This window comes from Micrasema longulum, unplaced genomic scaffold, assembly GCF_059751315.1.
Source record: "Micrasema longulum isolate JH-2025_06_02 unplaced genomic scaffold, ASM5975131v1 h1tg002472l, whole genome shotgun sequence".
NCBI classification, from domain to species: domain Eukaryota; kingdom Metazoa; phylum Arthropoda; class Insecta; order Trichoptera; family Brachycentridae; genus Micrasema; species Micrasema longulum.
Genome location: NW_028279616.1, coordinates 74,025 through 102,011, shown reverse-complemented (window position 1 = coordinate 102,011; position 27,987 = coordinate 74,025). Strand labels below are relative to the sequence as shown.

Below are 27,987 nucleotides of genomic sequence, written 5' to 3'. Positions count from 1 at the left end.
TTTCTTTTATTATTTTATGGTTTTCAACCTCTTCTAAATATTAATTTATCATGAAAATTATAAATCACAACTCGTAGCGTTTGATAAGTGACAGGATGCCGTAAATGTAAACAAACAACACATAGAAAAGGAAAGCTATCTACAATACTCTATAAAATCCATAGACATTGATGAAAAAAAATCCTATGACATCACAAAACATCCGAAGACGTCACACTTAATGATGTCATGAATTGTTTGTTTTTGGCACCATTCAAATTGCTAGAATTTAATCCTTTATATCTCCCTTATTTCTTAACAGATTTTTATAAGAATAGTACCGATCGGCTTGTGATTTTTTAGATTAATTTATTAGCTAATAAAAAAAAAATTAGTCCCGAAAGTTAAAAAATTTTATCCCGTAGTTTTGGTGTAAACTAAAGCTAGCTTCGTGATTGATAATCCTATAATGATTTTTTTCCATATGGGGGGCTCTACAGCTGCGGCGCCCTATTACTCCAAAGTAATAGTGGACTTTTTTGTGTTTTCACATACCATTTATATGCACAAAGTGAATCAAAGAATTGTACCAAAATTAAGACTTGTTATAAATAAAGCATTCACAAATTTGTGTATTACACGACACAATATTTTCTTGGTCGACGTAAGACGGGGCCACACGAGAGCCGTTTGTCATCTATCAACGATCGATTGATAAAAATCGAATAACTAAGCAGATCGATTTGGTGTAGTAAGAACTGTGGATCGATGTCGGTTAGTCTCATTTTTCTATTGATCGTTGATATCAATCGACGTCGGTCTAGTGAATGTGGTAAACACTCCAATATAGAACAAGTTTAGGAAACAAAAAGTAATGCACTGCCAGTATTTTAAATCAGGAGCCGCCCGAGATTAATATTGACATTTTCAATTTCTTAAAACAGTGAAGCATTTTCATGTTAATTTCAAGCGGTTTCCTCCCTTCCCGGCTAGTTGCTGGCCTCGACAAAAGAGGCGGGGAATAGGCCCGTGCGGCCCGTGCGCTCCAGCGTGCCCTTGTACCAGCCGTCGCCCCACTTGCGGTGCACCAGCACCACATCGTCCACGCGCAGCTCCAGCTCGTACTCCGAGTTGGGAGGGTACGGGGTCACGCAGCGGAAGCGTTCGCGGCCCGCGTCCAGCGACTGCGACTTGCGGTGGCCGCCCCCCGTCCACACCACCTCACCGCCCCTGTAGCCGATACAACAGATATGACAACACTAACAAATGAATTCAATAAAAATTTAAGCGGTATATCCATAAAGCAAGTTCCGTTTGTATTTCTTGCCATCGCACGGAATCGCATAGGAATGTTTGGAAAGTTTTTTATTGGGCCAAAATTGGGACTGACCAATATTTATTATTTTGATAGTGTTATGCAAAAATAAGTCAAGCCACAAAATAGAAAAAAAAAAAAGAATTAATGGATTAGAGGGTTATGTATATGAAAAAAAAAGTACAATGGGTTAAGAAAATGTAATATTCATTTACTAAAATACTTTGTTTAATTATTTTATATTTTTCAAATCATTTTCCAAAATGTTGCATTTTACCAATTATAGTCCTTCAGGGACAAGAGGCAATTTAAATTTGAAAAAATGTATTTTTTTATAGTCTATTACTCTTGAATTAGAATGCGAAGTTGTGTAGATTGTTTTAAGTATACAAATAACAAGATATATTGTTTATCAAGCATGTTTTTTCCGATATAATTTGTACCGTGCATTTTAATTACACTCTATTAATTATTATTATGATGAACACAAAATATTAAATAAAAAAGACGCTTATTCAAATATAAATACTCTTTAAATATATAACATTTTCTTAAGTACCTAATTGTTTTTTTTCACTCTAATCCAAAAGAGATTTTTGAAAACATTTAATATAACAATATATAACACCGAGATTTTTAAAATCAGTATTCTGTACATTAAAAATGTTTTTGTGTAAGTTTTGTGAAAGCGACATCACTACATAATCGACCTTTTCATGATTTGATTAAATGAAAATACCTACATATTTATAAACCAGAGTTTTTAATCCATAACTTAATACTCGTACATATTATTATTTTTACTATTAAGAATCGCAGCAAAATTCAGACGAACACAGAAGCATCCTGTGAATATTGTATTACCATATCATTAGCAACTAATAAAGCAATAGTTGTCTATGTCGCGCTCATAAGCGCGTCTAAGCGCGAGAGAGACAGAGATTCTTTTCATAATGCGTATGCCATGCGATGTCATACCATGGGCTTATTCACGGATACTACACAATGCGTATGTGTAAGTATAGCGCACGCGCCAGCTTTAAAAAATCCACCGGTACGTGACTACGAAAAACTAATCCACTTCCATCATATTTCCATCCATTCCAATCCATCAGTAAATAATTAATCATATTTTTTGTAAAATGGGCGTTGATGCGATACAACGCATTTTTGCATAACACCACCCATTTTAAAGGTGTGGAAAATACAAATTATAACAGACTATAGTATTTCCAAGCGTTTATTTAACTTTTGACACATGGGCGCCTATAAAGTTCCGTAATTATTGACAGGCAACCATAGACCGAAAAATGCAATACTTCATGTTTTTTTCATTACGATAGTGAAGCGACATGTTCTTTTGCTCCGATATTTATCGATATCGATGTTTATTGAGCCTACTTATGCAATGAGGATTATACAAGTTGATTTTTTCATGAAAAAATATAAAATGTGAATTAAATTAAAACCAGAAATTAAAAAAAAAAAAAAACTATCGAAAGCCACAGTATTTTATTCACTTAATAATGAATACGACTAATTTACATGAAATATAAATGTCTAACTGATTCAATATTGTGAAAATATCAAATATTTATCAAAAACTACTTATCGATTTCTGAATACGCAATTGTGATGCACGCCTTAGCGGTCAAAGCTCTACGCAACTCTGGAAAGAGGAGCCAACGCTATCTAGTATTATTTGTCAAAGTACAACAAGATACAAAAAAAACTCACCCCGTTTCAGATGCCCGATTGACTCTGACCAATAATATTGGTCTGTAATGCTGATAGTCGATCCACTACACTATCACATTAAATTTCTGTGTGCATTTCCAAAGAAAACGGCAGTGAAAAATATTGATACTTTCTTGTAGGCTTACAAAAGATGACTTTAAATTAATTTTATTAAGAAAAATCGTCGGATTCTTCCCCATATGAACTGGAATCATCACTTGAATCCTCAGTAACATTAATTGTAAATTCTCCCGTATTAACAATGTCAAACGCAATATCACGATCCCAATCAGAAAATATCTTCTTCTTTGTGCTTTCGACGACATTCGCCCAGTTTTCAGGCGTCACATTAGCACACGCATTTTTAAGAAGATCTATCATTTTCTTAGCGGTAAAAGGAGGAGTTGTGTTGTTTCTAGCGGCGTGTCCTTTGACTTGTGCCCAGATAAGCTCAATAGCATTGTATTGACAGTGGTATGGGGGAATTCTGAGAACGATATGGCCATGTTCTGCTGCCATTTCATCGATCACGTACCGTTTTGGCTGTTTTTTTTTCTTCAGTATATTCAGTAACTCTATTTTTCGTAAGGACTCGTCCACATCCTCCCCATTGTCACGTAGCCAGTTTATGATAACAGCTTTTCTATTGGCCTGCGTTGGCATTTTATGAATTTGACGAGAGTGATAGGGTGCATTATCAATAAATATTATCGATGGCTCTTCGAGTGATGTCAGCATTTCTCTGAACCACTTTTCATACACGTCCGCATTCATCTCCTCATGATAATCTCCTGTTTTCTGGGATTTGAATGCTAATAGAGCGTCTGGCATAAATCCTTTTTCTGCTCCCGCATGGCAAATGATGAGGCGTTCTCCTTTCCCCATTGGCACTGCAGAAGTGGAGGCAGCAGTGTCGTCAGTCCAATTTTTTGACAGCGTATGATTCGCATTGAGCCAAGTTTCGTCTGTGAAAACCACATTCGACCAGTTTTCTATTTTCTTCGCTTGTCTTAAAAATTGACATCGAGACAAAGCAATATCATGGCGCTCCATCAATATTTTTCTTTTGTCACATTTTTTATATAGAAACCCAATCTGTTTTAACACCTTTGCCAAAGAAGATTTTTGACCACGAAACAAGCCACTATTTTTCAGAGATTCTACTAGTTTTTTTAATGTCGGAATCTCTTTTCTAAAGTAATAGTCGTATATATGACGGCGAATAGCATCAGCGTCAAAACTGTCAACTGCAGTCACTTTACGGGGCTGACGTTTTTTCTTAGGCGTAGATAGCGTGTTCTGTTCCATGCCGCTTCTGCCGTAGCTTTCTTTGGTTATTTTTGCCACTGTTGGAGCACTTATTCCCAATGCTGCTGCAACACGGTCTCTAACTTGCGTCACTGGTATAAGAGGTCCGCCATTACGACATTCCTTTTCAAAATATTCACGAAGGCGCAGCACAAGCTCTCTCGATTCTCCTTTAAGCACCATACCTTTCGGCATTATTTTGTAAGTATAAAGCTCACGGGAATAAAAACAATCAATACGGAGGAATATAAATACTCAACTCGACGTATAAAAAATGTGAATGAACTCTCAGCGAAAGGAAATGTAGTTACTATATAGCACGGGCGTCTTGTTGCAAGTGATGGCAAATTAACGCCGCCACTGCGTCATTGGCGACGGATTTTGTCTATGGCCAAAACTAATTTGACAGTTTGTCAGAATATATTGAACTTTAATGGCGCCGTGGTCGCTGTCATTTATTATTGTCGCCGACAAACTGACAGTGTCGCGACACAAAATTTCTCAATTTACATTACGACAATAAAATAGTCCGATGCATATTTGGGTTTTCTGTAGCTCCTGCACCCAATGACAAACTCCAATTAAGGAGTTTATCGAGACTGTATTTAAGGTTTCTTTTGTAAAGAAATGATGTATTTTTTGCAATATTTTTTATTGAATGAAGACTTAAAAAAAAAAAAGTTTTACTACAGCGCTTTCGTAATATAAACTCTGCTTTAAACGTCTGGGTATGTTTATAAGCTACAAAATGTTGAGATTAAAACTTTTTCCTAAATAAAGTCGATTTTTATGAGAAATCGATTCGGTAACGCATTAGGACATCCCTAATCGATACATAATCGAGCTGTCAAAAGTTAAATAAATGGTTGGATAGAGTATAAGTGAACACAATACCCTCATTTTATGATAGGGAAGTTTACATATAAATCAGTGACAAAATATTTTAAGATCTATACATACATAAATATTGCATTTTCGTTTCTGCACGAAGAAATAACTATTTTGAAAATCATTTTTATGCTACTTATATTATACTCCATTGTGCCTGAAAATATTTCAAATATGAAGTTTTATCAAGAAATATCTACAAAAAACACAAAAATTATAAAATGATTATTTCAAACATGCTCGCCATGTCGTGCATTCATTACCTGTCCACCATGGTGAGGGCCGCGATGCTGGGGCGGGGGCGGGCGCGGGGCCCCGCCCCCAGCGTGTGGCGGCCGGGGCCCTGGGCCCGGGGGCCGCGGCTGGGCCCCAGCGTGCCCCCCGGGGGACCGGCCCCCTGCAGCAGCTGGCTGGGGCAGGAGCCGGACCTGCGCACACACCGCACCGGTACACACACAACCGCAAGGCAACACGTGTTATGACAAAATGCAAGGCATATATTATATATAATGCATATATCGATCGCCCAGTTATCTAATCAAATGTAATTTTTTTACTATTTTTTTTGATAGTGAATAATCTTCGTTACGATTTTTTAAAGTATTTTGTTGTCATATTATATTTTTTTATAAAATTAAGGCACAATAAATAGTAAACAAATTAATTTTCTGAAATCCCGAATTGAATTTTAGACTATTAACAAATAATGTTTATTTTAGAAAATGCACGAGGAACGACAGAAAGTGTTATTGTATTTTACCATGTTAGTTTTTGTTCTCGCCACTACGTGACACAATTTTCTTCCACACTGCTAAGTTGTCATCCTGCAAGTACTGCACATGCAGATTATTATTAGTTTTAATAGAGAGCCGGTGTTGCCGCTGGTGGTGAATAGTGAAAGTTATGTGTGTGGCGCCAATATTAAAATATTAGCAACAAGGAAATCTATCCACGTATGCACTATTACTATTTTTTTAAAGTGGGCGCTGAAGGCCTTCAGGGGTCGGTAGAAGGCATAGAAAAAATTGGCGGGCGATGACTAATTTAAAAAGTCGAAAAAATTATGTTTTCCTGATATTTCAAACTAAAACTAATTTTGGTCTTATTCGTACCCTGTTTTAGATTTATTTATCATGGCAATTTAGCCAAAAATTGGCTGCAAGTTTTAATTTTTATTTTTAAGTAAATTTGAGCCTGATATGGACAAACTCGTGAAAGCGCATCATATTCATGCTTCACATTAGATAAGCTTTAAAATGCTTTGTTTTAATATTTTATTTTTTTTTAATATGTGATTTAATTGCTCTTATTGAAAAGGCTCTTTTAAAATGTAAGTTTGAACTCAGAAATAGGATATGGCACGTTTAGAAATAATAATTGCAATAGCTGTTTTTAAGTTGCGCGATGGTGTGTTTTAAAAATTTGTGGGCCAGTAGAAAATTTTTCATTCTCAAAGTGGGCAAAATACATTTGAGAACCTATGAACTTGACGATCGATATGTACATGCAAGCCCAAACGTTCAATAATTTAGTATAAACCGACCTCTTTTGAACTTGTCTTGAACATCCACGTGCCAGTTCCAAAATTCAAAGGCGTTAGTAAAAATGGTTAATTTTATCAAGACAACTGCTCACTATATATAATTCATTTTCGCAGTTTGTCAATTTTGATTGTGCAAGTAATAATAATTATAGTATGTATATATTAGTCAAAAACCAAAAACATTTCAATTAGGGGTGCATCCGATACCGATGTTTCTGGTGTGTTGGAATCGGCAATATTTATATGGCTTGGATCAGAGGGGGGCCAATGTCGTAAATTGTAATATTACAGGAGAAGATTTTTTTTAGCAATTTTGTGGCATTATAATGAACTGTTTGATGTGTTTGAAACGAATATAAAAAAACATTACCACATTACCACATTACGTATGTGTATATAAAATAGAGTAAAACCCCTAAATTACGTTTTTCAGGAGACCGAAAAAAAAATGTAAATATAAATGCAAAAAAAAATGGGTCAGCAAATATTTTATTATTAAAATGTTTTGAAGGGATGTTTATAACTTTTTCTTATTGCAACTTTTTTGAATATCATAATTTATAAATAATAAATGTCTGTTAAACACAATAAACCATCTTTAAAATTACAACTAAAACATGAAAATAAATGTTCATAAAACACAATAAAAATAAACAGATGATTTCTAAGTGTTGTCTATTGATTTGACTTGCCAACAAGTTGGTATAATGATTAAATATTAACTTCCGACTCTTGAACTGTCAAAAACACAAAAATGGCGGCAATAAATATCCAAAAAACACAATAAACTGTCTTTAAAATTACAAATTTCTCTGACAAAAATGTTGGCATAATGATAGAGATTAACTTCAGACTCCTCAGCTATCGTTTTTAGTGCAGATTGCAAACTTCTCTGATGTTAACTGCGGGAAAAAAAACGTAAAACTGGGTTTTAAATATACTAAAAAATTCAAAATCCAATGGGACTTTGAAAATTATGCATAAATGTGAGAAAACACAAATTGCAGGGATGCAATTTGGGGTTTCACCGTTTAAATTTATTTTTAAAAATATCTATGTATCTACATACATATTTTTTTTAATTGACATCGACCCTCTACAAAATGTTGAAAGGAAAAAAAATTGATCTGACATTGGCCCTTTTAGATCCAAGCCACAGATTTATCGGCCGATACACTGGATATGTTTTGAATTCCGCGCTTTAGAAAACCCGTGTGAACACACAGTGGTACTATTGTTTATCTTTTTAGTCAATTAAATTTACGTAAGTTTTAAATTCACTATCCGATTGGTAATGATATGGCTGATGCTTTTCTATAAATATCGGTATCGTGTCGATGCATCCCAAATTACAATACACATTCCCAGGTATCCGAGGAAGTGATGGTTGCAAGTTAGTAGGTATTATAAGCATTTCACAATGAGTATAGATGTGGGTAAATTTTTATGAAAATAGAAAACAAGTGCATAAAGACACACATAGCGTTCTTTTGCTGTGTGAAGCAGACATCATACCGTATACAGAGTTACGGTGTCACACATTTGAATACCACACTCATACACTCCAAAGTATTGAACACGTTAAAGCAAGCGGTACAGAATTATAATATCAAACATTTGAATACCACTCGCACACTTCACTCGATACGTAAAAGTAGGCGACATAGAGTTGCAGTGTCACACACACAATTCCAAGTACCCGATACATAAGAGCAAGCGACGGAGAGAAAGTGTCTTTACCTTATGTGCACGGGATGGGGCGGCGTGTCTTGGAAGGTGGGATTGTCAGCACCCCCGCTGGTGGGTGGGGGGCTCTTGCTCCTCTTCATGGCAGCCAGGCGCTTCATCAGGCTCATGCTGGAGGGGGCCTTCTCGGCTCGGCTTTTCTCTTTGTCTTTCTCCTTTGACTGTAACCAAAAATACTTACTTACTTTCAGATACTTGTGATATTTCTCTGGGGTGTTGAAATATTAGGCTGTTCTAAAAAACCACAGTCACTATGATGATTAAGCTCGAGGAATCGAAATGTAGCGCTACCGAAGAATGCTAAAAATATCCTGGTTATATTAGAAATGAGACGGTTCTTAATATCATAAAAGGAGCTTTTAAATATGGTTAAATGTCGCAAGATGGAGTACCTCGGACATATAATTAGAAACTCAAAGTACAAGGTTCTACAAATATAATAGAGGAAAAAGTTGAAGGAAAACGATGGCTAGGTAGGAAAAAGCTATCCTGACAAAGGAACAAACACAACTAAACCGGGCTTAGCATGGGGGAATTGTTCCACCCAGTAAATAATTGCGACCGATACAGACAGGCTATTGGTTTAATTTGTAGCACATGAAGGAGTCAACACCTAAACACGGACATGACACCAAAAGAAGATAAAACCACCAAGTTCATCTGATAAAAAAAGCCATTTAAATTTACAAGGACTAGATAACGTAAATAGAGATGATGGAATGTGCCATAAAACGTCATGGCACCCGGCATTCAACATAAATAAACTGACATAACACAAACCTACCAACTACTGTACGGTATAAATTCCTCGTACTATTACAAAACACCAACCAAACTACATTGAAATTACATCAACCCAGATAATGAACACTTTAACGCTGTCTGAAATGTTGGCAAGAAAAACAATACACCCCACAGCAACCCAAACAACATTACATGAAAGATGTTTTTAATTTTAATTAGTCTCAGGGTTGTGGCTATTTTAATATGATTGTCAAAGCAAAAAGTTGTATAGTATAAAATACCTTTTCAGCAGACTTAGTGGCAGTAGCTGGAGATATGGGGGATTGAGCGGCCTTGGGGGTTCCAGTGGAGCGAGAGACAGGCGCTGAACAGTCTAAAAATATTGTGTTATTGGAATAAAATTTGTTAGTTCAGTACAAATATATTTTCATTAGTGGTTGGACATGTTCTGATAATTTCGATATTGAATTCACACAAGTATGTAAGTGAACAGATTTTTTTTGTTGTTTTATTTTATGTTTTATTTTATTTTTCAGGTTTCATCTAAAAAGGAAAGCGGTAATGAAAGCGAAGAAGTGGATATTGAACATTTCTAAAACAATTATTTTTTATTATTGATATTTAAAGTATTAACTTTGTTGTCAAACACTCATTATTTTTACAAACAATTATTTTTTAATTATTTTTTCTCCATTTGGAGTTCGGCATCAGAGGATGAAACTGATCTACTACTTCAACATATTTCAAGACAGTGAGTCTTCCCTTAGGAAAGCACTTTCTAACTTATAAAAGAATAAATAAAACAACTTTGTTTTTAACCACTAATTTTTGTCAAGGTTGTTACTAAGTAAACCTTAACAAAGAAGCTTGTTTGCTTTAAAACCGGTCGGTGAAAAATAAAAATTAGTGGTTAAAAACAAAGTTGTTTTATTTATTTTATTATAATGAATAACCACAAAGTTAGTGCTTCAAATATAAACTTTATATAATTTTTCTTTTTACACTTTGTTATATCATTATACTAACATAACTATCTATTATCATTTGTGATATATTATTGTATTTAGAATGAATTGGGTTTTTTTTTCTGTAATGTTCTAAATAACTGAATAAAATAAAAATGAAATGAAAATAAACAAACATTATTCTTAATAAAATATGCAGTGACGGCAAAATTTGACGAGTAGGTATTTGAACATTGTTTTTCTGACACTCTTTCGCAGATGCCTCCCCGATACTGTGTGAAAAAGATAACTATACATCGGACTGATTATGCCTAACTAAAATTGTTAAAGTTTAGACTTACTAAGTATGGGGCTGGCGGATCTCGGAGGCAGATCGGGTGGTGCTCCGCCCTCTCTCGATGGCCCCGCTATGCTGGGACTGCCGGGGCCTACCTGGAAACGAAAAGCGGACTCTATTAGAACTCTCTCTCTCTCTGCGGATATCATAATCAGTCGTCTGAACACATCCTGTGGTCTTGTCCCTTTCCCTCTCTCTGTAATTACCGAAATGGAGCTTCTCGCTACTATCCGTGGCCCTGTTATAGGTCCTGTCGGATATACAGATCTGGTGGCTTCCAAAAAGAATTTCAAGAATTTAAAAAAGTTTTATTATCATTTCGGCAAATTGATCATGTCCGATTAATTTAATCCCAGTCAGTAAAGAATTCACTTCCCCCTTTTCTCAATCCAATGAAGCACATATTATGTACTTCTGGATTACTTTCTTTCGGCACAAAGAAAGTAATCCAGAAGTAATAAAGAGAGCTCCTTCAGCAGCTTTTCTCGTTCGGCAACGAGCTAATTTCTTGTGCATGTTGGCACTGCCAAGGAGACATGTCCTCAGATGCGGTGTGCGGTATGTGGTGGGCAAGCTGTCTCTCTCTCTGGTTTCAAACATATAAAATGAATTGGTTTGCAGCAAAGCTCTGCATCTCATCTGCCACTCTGGTCTGTCCTGTGAGGCCCTCTTTGGCTCTTCATATGACCTGCAGCTCATATATATACTTATATTTTTTTGGTATTCTCAGCGAGGGTGCCCTCTATAGTTTGCCCCCTCAGACATCTCCTTTGTTACCTCATGGAGGAACCCTCGTAATGCACTGTGTCCAATCCATCTAACAGCCTTTTGGAGATGGTCTCAAGCGGGTTCTATCCTCCTTCAATTCTCTACTAGGAGCCTCGTCATAACTAATGAAATACAAGTGTTTTCAACATGCTAAAAAAGATGTTATACCATGGTAGATTAAAAGCACTCAAGACTGATATCATTGAAAGAATGACGGAAGAGAGAGATCTTCATAGAGACGGATGTACAAGATCTTGAATGGTCACTATAATTGCCTTCGGCGAGATTCATAAATTCATTCCAAACACCTATTTGCAGGGTCATTACTAGAAGCTCTGCCGTTCCTAATAAGGAAGTTCAGTGGTTCTTGTTATATTTTATTATTTTTTAACAGACTATCAAACTAAGCCAAATTTAAAAAAACATATTTTTATGTATCGTATTATCAGCGGTATGATTTTAGAAAGTTTTGTAATTTTGAAATTACTCAGTGTGTGACGTCACAAGTTCTCTTCGGTGATTTCTATTCATTGGTGAATTGGCTTCCCGTAAACTGGAAATCTATCACAAAACACTATCATTGGTTGTGTATACAGCAATAAATTTTTACAATTACAAACAGTTCTTACAGCCCGTGTGACGAGTGATATGTGATGTTTTTTTCTCACTTTTTATTAAAACTATTGTGTTATTATATATAATATCCCTTCATACCAGCACTTTTGCTGATTGGGAATATTTCGTACAAATAAAATATGTCATGTAATGTAATATGTAAAGTTTAAAAATCCTTGTTTTTGTCATAAATAAATAAATCTAAATCTAAAATCTTGGTTGATTAGGAAGATGATTTCATTCAAAGTAGTTCGTTTTTATTATATATTATTTTTTCATACATCTTCAAGAAATTTCGTCGTACAATTTAATGCTCTAATTTTTAGTGCACGTCAGAAAATATTTTTTTTATCTAATTTCCCGTAACACTGAACATCCCCATTCCATCTCAACCCTAAGAAAAACTTTGTTAAACACTTGTTAGTCCGATTTTTTCCGACACCTCTCTAGCACGAAGAAAGAGGGTAACAGTGTACGAAAGGCTTACCTTGTGCTCCGCAGTAGAGGGGGTCGGGTGACGGGCCGGAGTCACATAGTTCCCGGGGAACACTCCGCACTTGTTGGTCCGGTTGGAGCAGCCCTTGTACCAGCCGTCCTGGCACCTCTCTAGCACCATGTAAAGACCTAGAAAGGTAACACACGTTAAAAACATCTTATTTATGAACATGGTTTTGATCCCCATTAACCTTACGATCTGATTAAGAATACAGTTCTGTGTGTGTTCAGTTTAGTGGGGTTCAAACTGTCAGTAGGGTCGCAGTGCGTCACATCTTGCTGGAGGATGTGATTCTATAAAATGCTAAAAACGCCTAGTTGCATTCCACCGGCAACACTACTGACTAGTCTAACTCGTTAGCGTCCACGTCGTGAACCCCGGGCAATGAGATCACACTCATAACGGTGTGATCGCAGCAGACAACGAGAGGATAAAAGGCGAGTTTTTGGCGCCTCAAAACCAAAACTAACTAGCTAAGGGAAGGTAACCCCGACAGAAAATCCAACAGAGAAGGCAACGGGAAACCACTCTGGTCATCTTTTCCCAAGAATCACTACGGCGAGTACAACAATAAGCAGTCGTCCTGGCTGCGAAATATAAAATTAGCGCAGGACAGATACATATGCTTTTGCTGTAGTGATCGCCAACGTCGGGGGGACCCGGCAAGGTACTAGAAGAAGTGTGAAATAGAACCAGAATCCTGGATGAGTGCTTACGGCTATTCTTCTCCTAAGTCCTCAATAAGAAAATCAAGTGGAGATAAGTCCGCCTCGTAGTGAAGTGGTTGATATATTCGGCTATCACGCTTGAAGTCCAGGGTTCGGTTCCTGGGAAGGTCGACATGAAATATTGATTAAAAAGGTGGTTCTACACAGCAACATTTCATGTTCCTGGACTGGCACCTTAAGCATAGGGCCGATCACCTTACCTTCATGTATCAAATGATCTGTGTACAGTGCATTAGCACGGGTATGATGAACCTTACATTTGGAATGATTTTTGTCACATTGGTTCAAAACTTCAATATTTTTTTCTGTTTAAATAGAACTTCAATGGTTACCTCCTTTGCGAAGCTCCAGCTCGTCAGTTTTCTGGGGCTTGTAGGGGTAAAGGGCGACATAGGCGGCGGGGAGGGGGCGCTCTGCACTCCTCGCTCTTCGCTTGTCTCGCTCTCTCCGCCTCCCACTCTCGCCCTCCTGGCTCACCACTACGGGCCGGTTTATTTCCGCTGATAGCCTGGAAAATTCCACATGTTAATATACAAACATTCCATGCGCAAACCCCTGCATGTGCTATACACAAAAAAAATGGTTTTTGGTCAATAGACATGTGATGGACGATTTTGTTGCTGTGGTTGCTATTCTTAACCTGAGTACCTACGGCACATTGTTTTATTTATTTACAGACGTATTAAGTCCATTTAACAATGGTAAATACCGTCGTTGCGCTGGCAATATCTGTTAAGTGACATTTTATTTATTTATTTGACGGACTTATGCAGTCCATTAGAACGATGGTAAATACAATTTCTTATAATAAATACAGGCACTAATAAAATAAAATACAACTAAATAAAATTAAAGCTAGGACAAAAAAAAATTAAAAATTACTACCTCAAGACAAGATCCTGTCTATCTTAGTGATTTTTTAAATCTATAAAGACTTACACCAAAAAAGTCCAGATCTTGAATTTTGAATTTTTTTTAAGGAGATAATTTAATCTTTTGATGATAGATTTTATTTTTAAATATATTTTTTGACAAAATGACAAAAAGGAAAAATACATAATTTTATTTTGACAAAATATTTAACTATATTTTGTTGAAACAAAATTATGAAATCTTAATGAGAAGTTAAAAATACTTTTTAAAAAATAAATCACTTCATAATCATAGATATTGCCGGCGCAATGACGATACATTTCTTTATAATATATACAGGTAAACTTGAAATAAAATACAACTAAAAAAAATTAACGCTGGGACAAAGTTCAATTTTAAATTAAGTTTTTACTGCAAGCTGTAGCTAAAATCGTAATTGAAAATCCAAGAGTGGTTTTTGTCCGAATGAGCGGCAAATGCCCTATAAGCGGTAGAGCATTATTGCTCTGAGGGAAAATCTAAGCATACAATACTTTTTTCTTATTCGTCTACCATGCTAAAGATTCTGAGTTCGATTCCTGACAAGGTAAACATGAAATATTGATTTAAGAGGGTGATTTATCAAAATATTTTATACTGTTGCCTGAAATGTATGACCGGTTGTCTTGCCTTCATATCTTTTACAAATAATACGCTGTGATCGACGCTGGGTTGGGGGAAATGAGGCTGATGAATTAATCAATTGATTGAAGATAGAAATAGTGACGTACCATCAGAGTAATAACGCTCGTGCCACGGCTTATACAGGATTATCAAACATGAAATTAGCTACAATTTTCAGCAAAACAATGGTCAGTACACACAGGTTGAGAATTGCCAAATCTATATTAATTTGCATTGCAATAATTTTAAATATACCCATGCATTTATTTTCTTAAAAGTAAGTATTATAAATTTATAATTTCGGGATTATTCCTATTCATAGTTTTATAACTCCCCTATACATATTTTGCATAAATTTTATTTATAGTATTTTTCATATGAAAATTTTCGTAGGGTTATTTTAATTTATATTTTTGCAATTCATTGTAATATTTTACTATCTTAAAATACAATAATCATTAAAGAAAACCTCAAGTAATGGCAAAATAAACTTGTATAGCTTTGAAACCTGTCGGTAGAAAGAATAAAAAATAAGTGGTTAAAAACAAAGTTGTTTTATTTATTTTATATTTTGTTTAAATTTTAATTCAAATTGTCAATTTTTTATTAAGAAAATTTCCACATTATTTGTGAACAATGCCAAGCACAGCGACAAAATAATAATGGCCGCCAGCAGAGTGAAGTAGTTGCTAATAAAAAAATTGCGACACTTTTGTTCTATGAGCAAAATGTCATCTCTACAAGTGGTAGCACGTACATTTTCACTCCGAGGACATACCTGTTCAGCGCAGTGTTCAAAATGACGCCCTGGGTGGTCGTCAGACTGTGTCTCTTCTCCCGGGGATGGGGCGCCTGGCATGAGGACATGAGGGTGTAACCGCTAGAGGAGTACGGGGGGCCTTGAGCCACCAGCTGCCGCCCCGAAACGTTGGGGACGAGAGAAGCCTCGCTCGTCTGGCTGCCCAATGCTACTGGGGTCTGAAACCATTTATAAATATGTTTAGATTTAGATTTTCATTTAATTTTATTAGGGAATAAAAAACCTTGTGCCGCACTATGACAAGTGCCTACGAAATGGTAGGACTTATGTAGAAATATTGTTTAAGATCTGAAGATATTTTTTTAATGTTTTTTTTAACCTGTCAAACAGAACATACTTTCTTATCTAGGTATATCTTACCTCGTATGACTATAATACGTTCGGAGTGTGATTTGTACGAACCTTTTGGTGAGTGACGGGCGGCTGGATCAGGGGAGCATGTTCGGGCTGGGAGGGGCGCAGCGCTACGCTGCAATAGGGGCGTGCCGGGGAGGCAGGGCTACCTGGGGTGGAGCCGCTGGAAGAGGCCGAAACGGAGCTGGGCGAACCAGAACTGTCGGGCGTGGAGCTGGAGGAAGAGTCGGCTACCGCCTGGCGGTACGAGTTATGAATCTGGGAAAATAAGTCCAATCGTTTATTCGATTTTTTAAATTTCTCCTTTTTCCACATCGGCTCCTAAGTGGAGCATGTGGACATCACCAAACGCCTCCAGGAGGCACTGTCACTAGCCAGCACTCTCGCCTCCTCCCACGTCAATCGCATCTCTTAGTTGATCTTCCAGGACGGCAGAAGCCCATGGGTGTGAACGGATTAAGGCTTAGTTAGGTTAAGTTTTTACTTATAATTTTCAAAAACTTCTTAGGGTTACATAAATATATTAAAAGGTCAAGTCATGTGGTTAAATACTTTTTAAGATTGATTTTAAATTTGTCTCCAATATAACTTTTCCTAACTTCCAATATAAGTATTCAGGCAAGTCTTGAAAGTAATTGTATTCAAGTCCATTGTATAGCATTTTGACTGTCCTGCATTCGTCTTTGCTTTTTTAACATGGTAGTGTTGTCACCTGGTATTATATTCAAGAATGTGAGCATTTTTGGTCAATGTTATGTCATCATCTTGTATGTTTCCCAATGTAATTTTATGTACAGCTTTTATGGTCTCAATTTGATTTTTTGTACAGTTCACTCGTAGGGGTCATTGTATGTATATTAGTTAGATTATTTTATTTTATTTTTTTGTCTTTGTATCCTTGTTTACGTCCTTTTTATTGAGAAAACAATACGGAAAATGGAGAAAATTACCTGTTCGGTCCTGTGAGTAGCTGTCGGATCGGTAGGAGTACTTTGTAAACTGGAAAAGAAACAAGATGGCATTATTTTATTAGAATAAACAACAGCTATTAATTAAAATAAATATAAGAGGTCCATTTACAGTTTTCTGCATAGAGAATATAACTCACTTGACAGACAGTTTCATAAGTGCCCGAGCGGGGGCATTCATCTCTACAAAGGCGATGGGGAAAATGCCGATTCTCTCCTGCAAGCGTCCTTCGGCCCAGTTTTCGTCCACTCGTCGTATGACGCTGATCATCGCACCTAATCACACAATATTTTGTACAGGTTTTGCTACAAGATCACAGGCATAAATATTTTTATAACACTGTATTTCAACAGTGACAGTAGAATCACATTTGCAATAAGTAAAGAGAAAATGGCCAATTTGATATTTTATGTAGATGTGTCTATCATTTAAAATGCCTTAAAAGCGTCGACATTAAGTATTCATATGAAACAATTGAGTAGATATACCTTACACACTTTTAGAGTGAAAATCCGGCGTAAAAGATATTTCTACCCTTCGTGCTGATAATAACAATCATTTTTATTCTGGCTTGAATACGATATTTGTCCAAGAATTAAACACCTTTATTAATTTTTGACACCACAGACATTATTTCTCAAAAGATGGCTCCACTAGCGTGTAACGCAGACTTCTCTCTCGAGTTGCTTCCGTGTTCTTACGTCCATTTAAGATGGAGACTCCGCTGTGGAATTGCAAGGAGGATTTAGTCATTCCTGCTCTGGCCCAATCAGGTGCCAAATGATTTCCAACTTCCCCACCTGAAGCCACATTTGGCCGGAAAATGTTTTGGAACCGCTTTTGAGGATGGCAGTCCTGGATTTTTACGACAAGAGAATCAAAGACTTAGTACCATGGCACACCAAGTGCATCTATCGTAATTGGGACTATGTCAAAAATAGTGGAGTTATGTGCCAATGTCATTTCCTTTTTGATATATTTTTTTTATATGTTTTTAAAAATAATAAATAATAGGTCTTTAATAAATAATTGAACCACCATTGTACTTTTCTTTACACCATACTATTTCTTTGATATAAAAATTCTTAAAATGTTATGTATTTAATTAAATACTGTATGTATTTGTAATGTATTTAATTAGACACATTTACATCTAAACAACTAGTAAATTTATATTATTATTGGGATATCTATTTTTAATCTTAGAATGATTCATTTTAAATACTATTAGAATTTTGAAAGGTACAATATCCAGTCTTAATAATTTATTTAATTGTTATACATAATACATTACAATATATATAATTACCTTTTTGAAAAGCCAAGCATCCTTCTTCATCCGGTGGAGCCATGTGGAAGTCATACAAAGCTTTGCACTGAGGACTGCCATTAAATGGTAATGGTACAACGACCTGAAATGCATTAACAATTTGTGAAGACACATCAAAACACATGCTTATTTTTACAATAAGCATAATACATAGAAAACAAAATTTGTATTTGAAGCCATAAATTTGTGATATTCCATGTTAAATCATATAACTATGTATTTGGATTGTGAAAACAAATTTTAGTGATTTTAGACAAATATTCATTTTTTAAATTGGTTAAGGCACCCATCCTAACAAGGATGATTTTTGCTACATAGTGTGCTTTAAATGTTTTTAAAAAATAAAATAAAAATGCAAATACATTTTTACATAACTAACCCATTGCATCACAAAGCCAGTGAATCGCCGGCCAAGGTCAATTTGTCACTGACACACAAAGCCGGCGATTCGCCGGTTTGTCTTTGAAGTGATTTTTTTTTTGCATTAAAACTGAATGACAATAACTTTATTCATAAAAATGACATAAATAAGTATAGTTCGGTTACTGATTTCATAATAAAATAAAATAATCACAATTTATTTCACATTATTTATTACAAAATATTGATTTAGTTTTAATATTAGTGTAGTAAAAAAATGTGTCTAAATTAAATAGTGTGTTGTATGAACAAATTGTATCATCTTCTATTAGTGGTGCAATGGGTTAATATGATACATGTTTTTTTTTCTATTATAATCTACTTTTACATTTATTTACTTATATTAAAGACTAGCTCTTGTGCTTGGAGAGTGGCTTTTACATGAATATAATTAAAGTATTTTTTAATAAAATAAAGTAGTAATAATGCATTATAAAATTATGTAAGTTTGAATAAATAAAAAAAAAATTGAAAGGAATAAACTTACCTTGGCAAATGAAATAGGAAAGACTCCTTGCTTTGAACCACTCTCTCCAAAGTACCAGTAAGCATCAATACGACTCTGCAATATGATGAGATCTCCCGTTTTGAAGGACAAATCCCTAAAAAAAAATGTTTCTGAATATCCCAGTTTGTTATTTTTTTATTTACATTTTTTTGTTTGCATTTTTTTGTTTATATTTTAGTATATTTTTTATTGCATATATCACTATATTTATTCAAACAAAAAATCCCACATGTGCATAGCCTGTGAATGAAACTAAATACATTTATCAAATCAATTATTATTTAAATAAAATAATGTTTTTCCCTGCATATTGTGGCCAAGCTGGACAAGATAACTACGTGACTAAACCACAACAAGTTGTGAGCAGGTAGAGATTATTTTTAATTTACTTCGCAAAAACATGTGGCTTTTGTTAGTTTATTTATTTTTGTTTGATACTGTTCGGTTTATATACTTTGAGAGAGTAAAATTAATTTTCTTTGAAATAGAAAGTAATACCGAATGCAAGCGGTCCATGAGTCCTTCAAAGTGTTGCGATCTTCACTTTATACAAAGAGGTGTCCTTCACACTAGCTGTGATTTTCATAGATTATAAGACCATAAAGCTACGGTTTCCTAGGACAGAGGTGCCATTATTATGAGTAGGTATATTTGGAAGATAATGGGTCATTGAAAGTTGAAAACGAAAGAAAAAGAAAATTAATTTGTTATTTTAATCACACTTGCACTAAACATACAAAAATTAAAACACAAATTATCAAGTCCTACTGAACTGCATAAAATGCAGTTCGTCAACAGGTGGTTATAGTTAAATTCTAATATATATACATATAAACATATTACAACAGAGATGAAGAACATTTAAGAGAAGGTAATATAGAAGTCTAGGCATCTACAGGGCTTATAACCTGTCAATGGCTGGTTTAAGTGGCCACTTTACACACTGTGTAACATTCACCATTCTGTCCATATTTGAACATCGATATTCCTTCAATTCTTCCATCTGTTGATGTTTGTGAAGTTAAAGAGCTGAAACCTTTATTTATGCGCGTGAGATTCATCTAATTGAATTATTTCACCTACATACTAGGCAACGCCTGAAAATGTTATTTTTCAATTATATTTGAACATCTTCAATTCTATATTTACATAATGTTATCTCTAAAATTTTTATAACATATGAAAACTCTAATTACTATGGAAAAAAAAAATGTATTCCCATGTGCATTTAAAATATGTTACACGTAGAAAAATATAAATTTGTGCAAATAAAAAAAAACAAAAAAAAATCAACATAAAAAACCACGTTCTAAAAGCCAGATTTTCCCCGTACATTGCATACTCATTTTCAGAGACAAAAATTTTCACCGCTACATGAGAAAAAACACATTTTAAAACTGTTTGTACCAGCAAAACTGTTTGTGATGGCCATCCTGCAAATGACGGCACTGCTCTATTGGGAAACCAAAGCCCAATTATGGAAAAGGCATATTCATCAAACATTTATAATTCACACATAACAAAATATGTAGGCAACAAGAATCCCCTAAAATGCGCAACACTCAACTAACTCAACTCGCAAACCATTTACTAATCGGTAAACCCCCAAACACTCCTACCACATTCCAGAATATAAGACAGAAAGACGTTTAAAACATATGCAAACTAACCAGATGCCGTGGAACACTTATTTGAAAATATCACCAGATCAATTTGTTTGTAAATAAAATATATTAAATGTTAGTAGAAAAATGAATAAATCAAATGACAAAACTTACCCTGGATGCTTGGAATTGAATTCGTAAAGTGCCCGCGCATGAGGTAGAGCACCAACTTGAATCGGTTGAGAGACTGGCTGGTTTGAAACTGGCTGCTGCGAAGGCGCCTGGTTCGAGGAGTTTTGGTGTGAAGGAGTTTGGTGTGAGGGGTTTTGATGTGACGGAGTCTGATGTGAGGGATTCTGGTGTGACGGAGTCTGGTGTGAGGGATTCTGGTGTGAGGGAATCAGGTGTGGGGGATTCTGGTGTGAGGGATTCTGGGGTGAAGGATTTAGATGTGATTGAGTCTGGTGTGAGGGGTTTTGGTGTGCCAAATTCTGGTGCGATTGAATCTGGAGTGAGAGGTTCTGGTGGGATTGAGTCTGGTGAAGGGGCATCTGGTGTGAGGCAGGATGATGAATTTGGTGATTGTTGGTCTGGAGAAGAGGAGTATTCTGTGGCACCGAAGTTTGGATTAATGGGGCAGGGTTGTGGTGTGAGGGGGTCTGGTGTGAGGGTGTGTGGTGTAAGGGTGTCTGGTGTGATGGGGTGTGATGTGAGGGAGTCTGGTGTGAAGGGGTGTGGTGTGAGGGGGTCTGGTGCGACGGGGTGTGATGCAAGGGGGTCTGGTGTGGGGGATTGGGACGGAAGCGCATACCCTCGAGAATGCGCATGAGCAGCACATTGGGAGGCAGATCCTCCAAGCGAACTTCCACCAGAACTCGGCACTCGGGACATCGCAACTCTTTATGGGACTGTACTATCTCCTGCAACACAAATGTTACAATAAATAAAACAATATATTTTATTAGTATAGAAGAAAAAAAATAATGTTTGAGTGACATGTGAAATATGTACATTTAATTTTCAACGCTGCAGAGTCCTCTTTAGAACAGATTTTCCCAGTGAGGACTTTAAAATTAATTTTGTATTTAAAAAAATCATATTGTATAATAATAAAAAATATATATTAAAAAGAAACACCGTCGAATTGACATTATCAGGTAATTCCCATAAAATGAGATTCTTCAATAACTAACGTCACATAATCAACATCGGCGCCGTTTCCGCAGGGGTATGCAGAGAAGATAGGATGCCAAACAACTGTGAATTTGCATACAGACCTCGCTTTCTCTACATCCATCTTGGAACAGGCTGAGCACGTTAGATAAAGACTAACCTAACCAAAGGACACCCCATATTTACGTTTAAATGCCCTTGTGTTGTATTATAGATTCCCTGGTAATTAATGTGTGTATATTTTGATTTATTTATAGCTATAGCCTAAGCCACAACAGTTATACGAAGAAACATGTACAAGAAACTGAACAAAAAGAACATAAAACTATGTAGCAAAGACAAACAAGAGCAATAAAATAATGCTATACAATATATTTATAAACACCATCAACATATAAGATTTTGAGCTAACCCATGCCAATACATCTTAATCCCACACTGGTTTAGTGGCGAAGAGATCTACGAAAAGCCGGAAGATCTATCCCAAAGAATCCCAAGTCGTGTGACGAATTGACTAATCTACACATTCTGAACATTGAGGCATAAAAACAAAAGTTGATCTTGGAAGATTTAATAAATAGCAGATTTTGACTTCTGGTGAAACGGTTAGGAACATGAAAAGAAATCGATTGCAACAGAGATGGGGCATCACTAATAGCATTAATTATTTTGAAAATGCATGTAAGGTCCATCTCAATTCTACGTTTCCCCAATGAAAACTGAATGAGAGATTCAAATAAATACTTAATTGTTATAATAACCTTGGTACTCGGAGGGATCAATTTTCTAACGCTATTGATTATGGATTTCACATTGTAAATGCTAATTATTCCATCACAATCGGACACCATACAAGGGACACATGGAGACACATTAGGAAGTGGAGGGGGAAATGATTAGCATTACTCATATTGTGTTATTCACAGAACTAGTTAAATATGAATGGACTGATAATAATCACATCATACTGTGTATATACATACGTAACTCCGAATCAAGGTTTGGATTTTTTACATATTCTCATTTCAACGGGAAAATTTTGCAAAAAATTGTTTTGTTTATTTATCACTGTGAAATTTTAATAAGAATAGAAGAGAAGATTTTTGAGAGGAGAATTTATTTATTTTTTTATTTCATGTCTACCTCATGCTCTAATTGTCAGCGCATTTGTCTACCATACAAGAGGTTGACAATGACGCTTAATGATGGCTGTCACCGGAGCTGCTACGTCCGTTGTCTTATTTCCACATTACTAACAAAGTCATACCAACGCACACTAGTAGCAAGCGGTGACTTTTTTTATAGGTAAGCTATAATTTTTTTTTATAATTTGTACCCGTATGGACATAACATACATATAAGTAAAAAAGTATATACACGGCTTCTTTTTCTATGGTTTCGTGTGAAAACCACTTCATCTCTCCGTTTCAACTGATAGAAGACGGAATACCTACTTATTTTTCATGAAAATAATTATTACTAATAATCCACCTATTGAACTTAAACAACAATCAATAACTTCGCAAAATATGTAGATACATATATTCTCCATTATTTTAATCGTCATTCATTCATTATTCCCTTTCCGTATAGGGCACTGCATTGGTACACTAATCTCAGTGTATCTTGATAATTTTATTTTTGTTACATGAAGGTAAGAAGATCAGTGTTACGCTTCAGGTATCAGTCCAGGGGCTATGAAATATTCTAGTGTGAAAACACCCTTTTTAATAAATATTTCATATCAACCATGTCGGGAATTGAACCTGAGACCTTATGAGTAGTAGGCAAACGCGCTGACCATTACACCATGAGGTCATTATTTTAATACAGTACATATATGCAAAAGTTAAAAAAAATAAAATATATTTAAAAACAAATTTAATAAAATAATTATTTTCATAATCCTTTTTTTGTAGCACTGATATTTTAACTGATAAACCACTGTATATTTTATACTGAAAATATTTACTTATTAAAATAAATTAAAAACATTATTGTAAGACGTCACTCCCCATTACGTGGACAAAAATAGTTTTTTCTTTTCTTAATATATTTTTTTCTGAATAAACTAAAAAAAAATTACATTCATTAGCCATATTCGCAATAATATTGCAACAAAAATGTTGCACCTACATGTGACTGTCACCGTCCGCTTCGTTTCCTTCTAAAAATGAACAATGCTAAAAATTGACACGACACCAAGCGGAGCTCCACTACGACGGGCGGATGAAAGAACTGGTGTCATATGTCAACAGTAATACTATCAAAGGAAAATGGTCCTTAGGAAATAATGTTTGAAACGCTATTCTCCGAAATGCTAGAGAAGCTTCAAATAATATCTGTAATCTGCACACTTACTCGAGGAGGAAAAAACACCGACTTGGTTTTGAGATGTTAAAATACAGTATACATTTTGTATGGAGAAATAAGCTGAAGTAATGGGCCAGTTTCTTTCTTCCACTGGGAACAGGCTATGCGTTAGGTGCGTTTATAGATTTTAATTAAATTTTTTTTGAGGAAGATATAACAGATGATGTTAATTTAATTAATACATTTTTTTAAATTTATTTTCCCGTAATTTAAACTACTATAAAACATTATTATTGATAGTAAGCTGAACATAATAATTATTTTTTTATTTAATATAATATAAAGTTAACACATGTTAACAAAAAGAAAGACATGATAAAGCAAAAGTACAGAAACAAAAAACTAAACGAAATACCACACCAAAAAAGAAGCAACGTCTTGTGCTTGCTGTAGACTATTATATAGACGATTTACCCCTGACCCACACCCAGTATTCTCAAAAATCAATAGATTCTGATTCGTAGAAGAGAAAAGGTATGCAGGCATTGATTAGGCGACATTTAGTTTTCACCGAATAAACGTCTGATCTCCAGATAGCTTTTGAATGCGGCGCCTGCTAATCCTATTCAAATTCAACAAAACCACGTAGAACCAAGTGGTGTAAAAATTTTAATATTTAGGTAAATCAGAAGTGATGCAAATATTTATCTCTTTAAAAAAGGGGGGGTGGAAATACTAAGGAAGATATTGAAAGGAGGGTGAGTGCCGGGAACAGGGTGAATGGTGCACAAGAATCAACTTTGGCAATTATAGCGAATGGACGGTGAAAGAACGGCTAAAAAGATTTACAATGCGAATGTTGATAGACGCAGAAAACAAAAAAAAACGAGAAAAACATGGCATGACCAAATCCAACAAATACTTGAAGATGGACATGTCAAAAATCAGAATAATCGGCGCATGTGGATAAGAAGATGTATGAATGTAGAGAAAGCGAGGTTTAAATAGGTGCGAAGGTTTTCACGGTCACTGTTATCAATTTGTTTATTTTTTGGGTGATACAGTGTCGGTTGGATTTATTCCGACGTTTCGGTTACCATTGCAGGAGCCATCTTCAGTCAGTTTACCCTGAAGATGGCTCCTGCAATGGTAGCCGAAACGTGGGAACAAATCCAACAGACATGGTATCACCTAAAAAAGAAACAAGTTGAAAACGAGGTTTGTATGCAAAGACAAACGTTAGCATTCTTTCCTCTCTGCCTACTCCTAAAGAAAACGGCGTAACAGTTTGATTCTTATTTTGTTTGTTAAAAAAAAATTACTTAAAAATGGGCATGTCAAAAGATGAAATAATTGGTAAATTAATGTATTAGGATATTCATGAACGTAGAGGAAGCAAGATCTGTATTTAAAGAGAGTGGTGTTTTATTATCCTTTCTGCCTGTCTTTATGGAGAAACTGTCTGGTGGTCTACTGTTGAGCTTTGCTAACATGGTGCAACAACATATTTATTGTCCGATTCATGCAAAAAAATGCATCTGACATTTTTCCAATAAGGACGACACGAATAATTTACAAAAATGTATTTTTTCGGTGCAAAATTTGGCGGTTTTGATTAATAGAGAGGAATACAAACCTTCAGGCACTTGATGCAGAATGTGTGTTGGCACGGTAATACTCTAGAGGAAGTGTCTAGCCTTTCTAGGCACACAGAACACTCCAAGAGATCGTCCAACAACCCTTCATCCATAGTCACCACCTACAACACAAGATAAGATCATCTTTTGTTGCTCTGCAATAACTTAAATCACCGATAAAACATTGCAACCGGCTGCATCGGAAGATGCAACAATCTTTTTCACATATAACGTAAACAATTGCGCAAATTTCAGGAACTACTACGCTTAAAATAATTCACAGGTGCGATACAATTCAACCGCCGAAAGAACGAAAGCGACCCGAACTTTTTGACACTTACGGACAAAAATATAAGTCGGAAAGGTTAGGCTACTGCTTTGGCGAGTTTTATACTTACAGTGTTTGCTGTATCGAATTCACGAATGAAATTTGGTAGAAAATATACGCATTCTTCGAATCATCGTAACACCATGATCAAATTAAGCCCAAATTGCTCAATAAATGCCCGGAAACGGCGAAGACATCTCGCGTGGTGGAGCACTGTCACATTTCACAATGGGTTCACACAGCCGTCCTGTTATCGCGGATTAACACTGCAGCGAATAATTATTACGATTTTTTCACGATCTACAGAGTTAACTACTTAATTACAAAACAAATAAACAGGAGGAGGCATTACAAATTGCGATCATGCCAATCCCACAAGATCCGACAAGATCCTCTCGGATCATTTCGTACTTTTCCGGATAATTACTTTTGTCCGCTAGGGGCGCTGGCAACAGCGCCGGTGCATCTGTTAAAAACACTTGACCAACTGTGTTGTGTTTTCTCTTTCGCTTGGAGTTGAAAAGAGACAGATATAGGGACGTGTATCAATGAAACACCTGAATAAAAATAGGTTTCAAGAAAGCAGTGCCGGCTCAAGGCGTGGGGCAATTAGCGTATAGGTGTGCCGAACGTATAGTTATATATTAATTTTATTTTATCAAATAACATTTATAAAATCTAAATCTATAAAGTGGGTCATGATTAAACATACTTAATTAATGTTTGCATAATATCTTTAGAATATAATATCAAATACAGTATGTTTATTTTAGTTTTAATCTGTACTTTTTTATAATATAATTTATTTAATTATTGTAATCATCATTACAAATTATTTTTAGAATATTTCATTTTGTTATAGTTGTATATTATGAACTTTTAGGAAAGTGTAAAGGAACTAATTTTTTTGATTGGTATTTTAATTATCCTTTCTTTTTTAATATCTTAGGTATAGTTTTTCTTTAAGGACTTTTTTAAATTCGTAATATTGGTGGTAAAATAAAATTTATAACAAAGTTAAAATAAATAAGTGTTTCGTTTATAATTGAGTGGCCTAGAGCCAAAGGTGCCTATCCAACATTTATTTAGTTTTGAGATAATCAAGGGTAAAGTAATATGAACATTTATAAAGTTATATGAATAGTTTCGTCATGAGATCGCGTATTGCAACCTAAAAAATAGCGTCATTTGTTTTATTGGGTGGTTGGAAAAAATTGCCATTTGGCAATAAGCCTGCTAATGTACAGAAAGTCAAGTAAATAAATTTAAAAAAATGTATGCTCAATCAATATTTTGCATTTTTCGTTTTGCACCACAACAGGCCAGGGGTGATATTCCAAATGCTCGCGGCCGTAGAAAACACTTTTATCTCGTATATTTACTTACAAAATACACGAGATAAAAGTGTTGTTTACGGCCACGAGAGCGGTTCAGAATAGCACCGCATTAGGCCCAATTATAGTGGTGAATTATTACAGCACAGAACACCCAAGCTTAAGAAAAATCCATTTTCAATTTTTGTGTTTTCACCGGGAATCAAACTCGGAACCTTCCGTATGTGAGTCAAGCATCTTAGCCATTACACCACAGAGGCCGCTATATTATGAATAGATTATTTACTGCAACAATCAAAGAAGTTGTGAAGCTGTCTGGTAATATTATTAAAACAATCCGATAAGGGTATTTAATGCCACGCAAAATTGAATTTAAAATAATTACATACGAGGGAAACTGAACTAATAATGTTTGTAATTTTATAAAAAAAACTTTAACCGTCTTTAAAGTACTCTACATTGGAGTAAATAACTTGTCGAATCTTCTATTCC

General features: G+C 35.3%; 1 protein-coding gene across 2 annotated transcripts; it reads right to left on the bottom strand.

Moving 5' to 3' along the window:
- Positions 1 to 26,547, bottom strand: LOC148272116 (E3 ubiquitin-protein ligase SH3RF1-like). 2 transcript variants are annotated; one of them, XM_088240507.1, is made up of 16 exons: positions 26,232 to 26,547; positions 25,833 to 25,955; positions 20,885 to 21,630; positions 19,086 to 19,200; positions 18,158 to 18,260; positions 16,988 to 17,123; positions 16,830 to 16,878; positions 15,928 to 16,137; positions 15,484 to 15,683; positions 13,502 to 13,677; positions 12,433 to 12,569; positions 10,567 to 10,657; positions 9,542 to 9,633; positions 8,511 to 8,677; positions 5,491 to 5,655; positions 1 to 1,209 (listed from the first exon to the last, which is right to left on the bottom strand). In XM_088240507.1, the coding sequence occupies exons 2-16, from the start codon at positions 25,944 to 25,946 to the stop codon at positions 969 to 971; spliced, it is 2,742 nt and encodes a 913-aa protein (XP_088096633.1). In that variant the 5' UTR covers positions 25,947 to 25,955; positions 26,232 to 26,547; the 3' UTR covers positions 1 to 968. The 2 variants fall into 2 exon arrangements, with proteins under 2 accessions (XP_088096633.1, XP_088096634.1); XM_088240508.1 differs by lacking the exon at positions 5,491 to 5,655.
- Positions 26,548 to 27,987: the final 1,440 nt, after the last annotated feature.